This window comes from Helianthus annuus, chromosome 5 (assembly GCF_002127325.2).
Source record: "Helianthus annuus cultivar XRQ/B chromosome 5, HanXRQr2.0-SUNRISE, whole genome shotgun sequence".
Lineage (NCBI taxonomy): Eukaryota > Viridiplantae > Streptophyta > Magnoliopsida > Asterales > Asteraceae > Helianthus > Helianthus annuus.
Window position 1 is genome coordinate 81,224,944 of NC_035437.2, and position 5,953 is coordinate 81,230,896.

Sequence of the window (5,953 nt, forward strand, 5' to 3'; positions counted from 1 at the left end):
ATCCATCATCACTATAGATAGCAATGGGCACATTATGGAGCTTCACCCAAACCGGCACAGATTTGATCCCTTCCTTCTTAAGACTAACGGACGGAGACCAGACATTAAGAAACAACGGCATCTTCCTAATCAACCATGGACCACCTTCCAACACTTTTGCCATACCCTCCTTAGAATCGAATTTAAAGAAAAAGAAACCATCAGCGTTCATCATAAGCTTAGCAAATCCAAACTTTGCCCAAACATTTTTGGCGTAGTACTCAACAACAGGGAATGGCAGCCGATTACCCAAGAAGTAACCATATAACACATTAACAAACTTCTCTTGAACTTTACGAATTACCTCTCGAGGGATAACAACATCTGCATCAGGTTTCGTCTCTCCTAAATCCATCTTCCTGAAATTAACTTCCTTCTTCACAATTGACACCTTCTTAACCCTATCCGCATAAGTCATCTTTACAGCTCCCTCCTCTTTATTCCGATCTTCAGAACTACTTGCCTCATGGACGGGAACTGAGACCTTTTCCAGCTCATCAATGATGTTAATCATTCGTGGTTCCTTTTGGACGAGACCCCTTCTTGGCATCATCGGATTACCATCGATGTTTATCGACTTGGCATCAAGACTACTCCAAAAGGAAGAAAAGTTGTTACGGGATTCCTTTGGATTCGGCTGCTTATCAATTTTTGAAGAGATAAAAATATCCCCATGCATCTTTTCAGAGAATGACCGAAACCCTAAATCCCCCAACCCTAGTTCTGAATTACTCGCCATGCATTGCGGCTTCCCAAAAACATCAGCATTCAAAGATGGTTTCCCAAGAATATCATTAATGTCAGGCGGTTCAGAATTCATTATCACAAGAAACTAGTCACATGCAGACGTAAGTATGGCTAAACACGAATTCGGATAAACCCTAGTTTAGCCGACAAAGAACAAAAACCCCAGCACTCAAAATCAAACCTAATCCACCAACAAACCAAACCTTGATGAGAAAATAGCAGCAAATCAGAAACCCTAATCCGCCACCAACACCAAACAAGCAAAGAAATCAACGCAGCTGAAACAAGAAACAACCCACGCGAATCGGCAGCAAACCCTAGCAAGAAAATATGAAACGAACAAACCCTACACCTGATTTCAAAAGATTAGAAACCACGGTAGAAGTCTAGAAACCTTACTCAGAAGGATCGACAACACCACAATTGCTAACCCAGATTAATCAAGAATAAGATCAGATGAACAAGAAGCTAGGGTTACTCAGTAATCGCCAAAATCGCCCTCTCCTTACTTAGGATTTCACGGAACTTTTCTTTTTCTTCTTTTTTTTTTTTTTGGGTAAAGGGTTACCCCGATGAATTTTATAAATAACCAAAAACCGAACAAGGGTGTGTCAAAGCAACACACCTACTAGACTTGACATACCAAGCCTAGGAAGAACAACGTTTACAGCCAAACTAAACAACAACCAAAAAACAACTCTAACTCAACGACCAAAGCAATCAAATAAAAAAGACACCAAATTAAGCCTCTAGCCCGGATCCGTATCTATATCTTCGATCTTCCAAGTCTTGAGTATTCTCTCCTTCGTAGACGCCACCCGAAATCTGAAGCCCATGAGCCGCAGACGAACCGTATTCTTAATCACCTCAGCCACTTGATCTACCGTCCTCTTGATATTCTTGAAAAGCCTGTTGTTTCTCTCTTGCCATATATAATAAGAAGAAGCCGCTATCAATAACTTGCACACAATGTGATCCACATTCTTGGATTTAGCATGTTGCTCCACCCAAGATACAACCGAGTACCACGAATCGTCAACATTGCCCAAACTAACCAATTTTTTCACCTCGTTCCAGACTTGAGCCGCAAAGGCACACCTGAAAAATAAATGGTCCCGACTATCGCGATCAAAATTACACAACGGACAACACATCAGGTTCCATTTGGTGTGACTACCCGCTTCCCACACTGCCAATCTATCCTGCGTTTTTAGTTTGTTTCTAAATGCCAACCATAAGTGAAATGAATGTCGCGGAATGCATTGAGAATACCAAACCATATCAGCCCATAACACCTGATTTTCACGTTTCCGAATTGTATCCCAAACAACTGCTGAGCGAAAATCACATGTCTTTCCCTCCAAGTTTTTCCAAACCAATCTATCCATAGCATTAGGCACCAGAAAAGGAACCGATGTTGTAATTAACACCGGAAAAAGATCTAGCCACGCCTGAGGCCATCTCCAATTACCATTCTGATCAACCATATCCGCAACCGTAGACCGTAAAGAAAAGCCAGCTTTAGCAATTGCCCTTGGCGTGATAAACGAGCTCAGGGGACTTAGCGAACACCACATGTCACTCCATACATTAGTTTGAGCCCCACTCTTAATAGAAGACCATATGTGAGGCCGAATGATGTGACGGATGGACAAAATCTTTCGCCACCCCCAACTCATATGAGTGTTTTGGATTTCAGTTGGTTATTCACGGAAAGTAATATTAGGCCTGAATATTTTGGTGAACAGAACATTGATCATGTATATGGGTGTGGTGGATATGCTGCGGTACTTCCTATATATAAACACCCGGCTACATTATCAAGGTACCGTTACTCAGGGCAGACGGGCTTCATGTTGCGATCTGTTCGGTTATGTTTTGGGCAATGCAGTGTTGAGACTTCGACCCTGGTTGATACGAAAGATGAAGCCACAGTTGTTGTAACCACGATATCTATACACGTTTGCGGTAATGCTAAATAAAAGGTAGTTGGGTCGACATATAACGACCTTTGGGTTAATCTTGGGGTTATGTCCATGTTGAGGTAGTGATGCAGTCGTAGTACTTCCGTATTTTTGTAGTTTGTGCTGTCGTGGGATGATGCACGTACGTCACTTTGGTGACCAGTTTTGATAACGCCTTTCGGTACTAGCCCTTATGGGTTAAGTGTGTGTGCAAAATTTGATAAATGTTATTATATAGGTGATGTGTAATGGAATTGTGTGGTATGTGGTAACTGAAAATGTGATAGGTGATGATTGTCACACCCCCAAAATCCACAAGCGAAGCATCACCGCAGGAGGCGTGACTGACCAGGATCCAGCCACCAGTCATATTGAACAATGTAATTAAATAAATAAAAGTCCAACCACACAATATAATTGGTGTTCAAAACAAGTTAATCAAATTCAAGTTATCAGCGGAAGCATAAAGTTTATAACCAGAAACCAAAGCATGAGTTTAAAGGTTCAAATGTTAACATGGAACTCAACAGTCCATGTCCCACAACGACTCCTGCTCCCATGCAAGCTCCAGCTAAGCATCCAACGACCTGCAAGGCATGTAACAACGAGTCAACAACAAAGTTGAGCGAGTTCACAGTTGGTTGTCCAATTATAGTTGTTCCAAAAACCACGAGTTAATTCAAAACCAAAGTTATACAGTTCATTGTTTCCCAAACCATAACCAGTGGGGGCTACCCCATGTTGTGAACCACTAGACTAGTTATACACATTGGCGTCCTTCCCAACCGGGGACGGAGGTACGTATTCTACCCATCCGAGAATACGCAGGTTAAATGTAGTCGCCCTTCCCAATCCGAGGACGGAGGTACGTATTCTTCCCAATCCGAGAATACGCAGGTTTAGTGTAGGCGTCCTTCCCAATCCGAGGACGGAGGTACGTATTCTTCCCAATCCGAGAATAAGCAGGTTTAATGTAGTCTATTAGTGGTGAATATACAGGTTTCATCTTAGCTTCTTAATCCCATTCCCAACCCACCGGGAATCCCATGCCCTAAGAGAGTGTGAACTCACCTTTGATTGCTCGGTTGAACTTTTAAAATAGCTAAAAATTGGTGTTGGTCAATCACGTCCTAGTATGATTACCACGTAGTTTATTAGTGACTTCAAATAAGCACGAAGTTCCTACACGCATCTACCACATAACATGCACTCACTTTAACAGTTCACGCCCATATAAACATCCCATCTATTACCATTCAAAAGCAAACATACAATATTGCACATAACACTTTCATTGACATATAACACGTTAGATAATTCTCAGATAACCGACCTGACATTTAGACACGCAAATTACTACTTATGTCGTTTCAGCTTTAACATTCAAAACTGGGCTGTTTTCGAGCACTTTTAATAAAATAGTTAACTTATTCCAAAAATTCCCAAATTTTTACAAAATTTTTTAAACTATCCAAATATAGTTTTGTAAAAATATCAGGATCCAATTCATTACCAATATGTTTTAAAAAATCATTTACCAGGCTACAATCAGATTCGTCACTTTCTAACTGCAGTCCACGGATAAATTCATTTAAATTTCATCGTAAGTCCGATTGACGAAATTCTAGTTGGTGTATTACAACGAAATCAGTGGACATCTACAGTACAAATTTCATGACCTAACTCTATCTAGGTTTTAAGATATGACGAAAAACATAACACGCATTTTCTGCAGAGAAAATGCAGCTTTTGCTGCTATTTAAAACGGACCTTTAAAAATAGCAAACGACCTCGAAAAATATGATTCGAGTGCCATTTGATTCATTTTTCGAAAACATATAATTTAGACTTCAGAAAATCAGTTTTTCGATAAATAACGACCAGTTTACAGCCAACGGAAGTTGGCTGCAGAGTCTCGGGCAGATTCTGTTTTTGCTATCCGAACTCCCCAACCGATTAACTAATGCACCCACGACCCATATCGATTATTTACAGCAGATTATGATCCCTCTATGACATCTACACAACTACATCAGTAAGATTTAATCTGAAAACGAAACCCTAGTTACTTATATACGCTTATGCATAACCAATCAAGTGAAACGAACATCATACATGACTAACATGTATAATCTAATCAACATAATCATCAAGGATCAAATACATAACCAAAGCACATCCAGGTATAATCAGAACTAACAGCCAATACATCAGAATACTAACCGAGAAAAGAAAGATACGCGAGAGGGTGTGTGTTCGGCTGGAAGGGTGATTGCAAGAGAGGGAGATAGGGGCTTCTGTTGCTGTTGCCGTAAAACTTCGAGGGAAGGGGGATCGTACATTGGGGCTGTAGGGTTTGGTGTGATGTATTTTTCTTCTAATGCAATGTACGTACACTTTAAGAGAGGTAAAAAAAGGTGGTTATCGATGACGAGGGTTTTATTTCGGACAGGAGGAAAACGATTAAACTGAGACCAGTGCAGAAAAATCAAAAGCCGAGGCCTATTTATAGACCGAAGATGAGTACAACAGGGCCGAGTACTTCAGGTACAAAAGATGATTTGCTGAATAATGATAAAACTAGTAAAGTTAGTACAAAGAACTCGTTTGAGGCGCTTTCAAAGATTGATGGAAATGTGGAGGATTCAAACCATGATAAAGGGTTTGAAAATAGACCAAGTATGAATAATGCTAGTGGGAGTCAAAGGCACGTTGATGATGAGGTAGTGGATTTAAATCCTACGGAAATGTCTAAGTTCATGAGGAACGATGAAAGGAAAGATAAATCTGAGGGGGCAAGCACTCCCGGTCATGACAGTTTGAATGGATAGCATCGCGGTGTGGAATGTCAGGGGTTTGAACCAATCCCTGAAACAAAATGAGGTTCGTATCCTTATGTCGGAAAATAAGTTAGCCGTTTGTGCAATTCTGGAATCTCACGTTGATGTCAAGAAGCTTGATAAAGTTTGTAAACGAGTCTTTAGAAATTGGAGTTGGACATCTAATGGTAGTTTATGTGATCGTGGCACTAGGATAATTTTGGGTTGGAATGCGGATGATGTTGATGTCATGGTTCTGTCTCAAACGGACCAGGTTATTCATGTTCAACTGCGATACAAGGTTTGTATGAAAGTTCTCTTTTGTTCATTTGTGTATGCGAAGAATAATTACCAGGATAGACGAGGGCTTTGGGATAATCTATG

At 40.6% G+C, this 5,953-nt stretch overlaps 1 protein-coding gene across 1 annotated transcript; it reads right to left on the reverse strand.

The window, feature by feature from the left end:
- Positions 1 to 1,535: 1,535 nt before the first annotated feature.
- LOC110942975 lies at positions 1,536 to 2,465 on the reverse strand. The gene has a single exon (XM_022184736.1). The coding sequence runs from the start codon at positions 2,463 to 2,465 to the stop codon at positions 1,536 to 1,538; it is 930 nt and encodes a 309-aa protein (XP_022040428.1).
- Between the last annotated feature and the right edge of the window lie 3,488 nt (positions 2,466 to 5,953).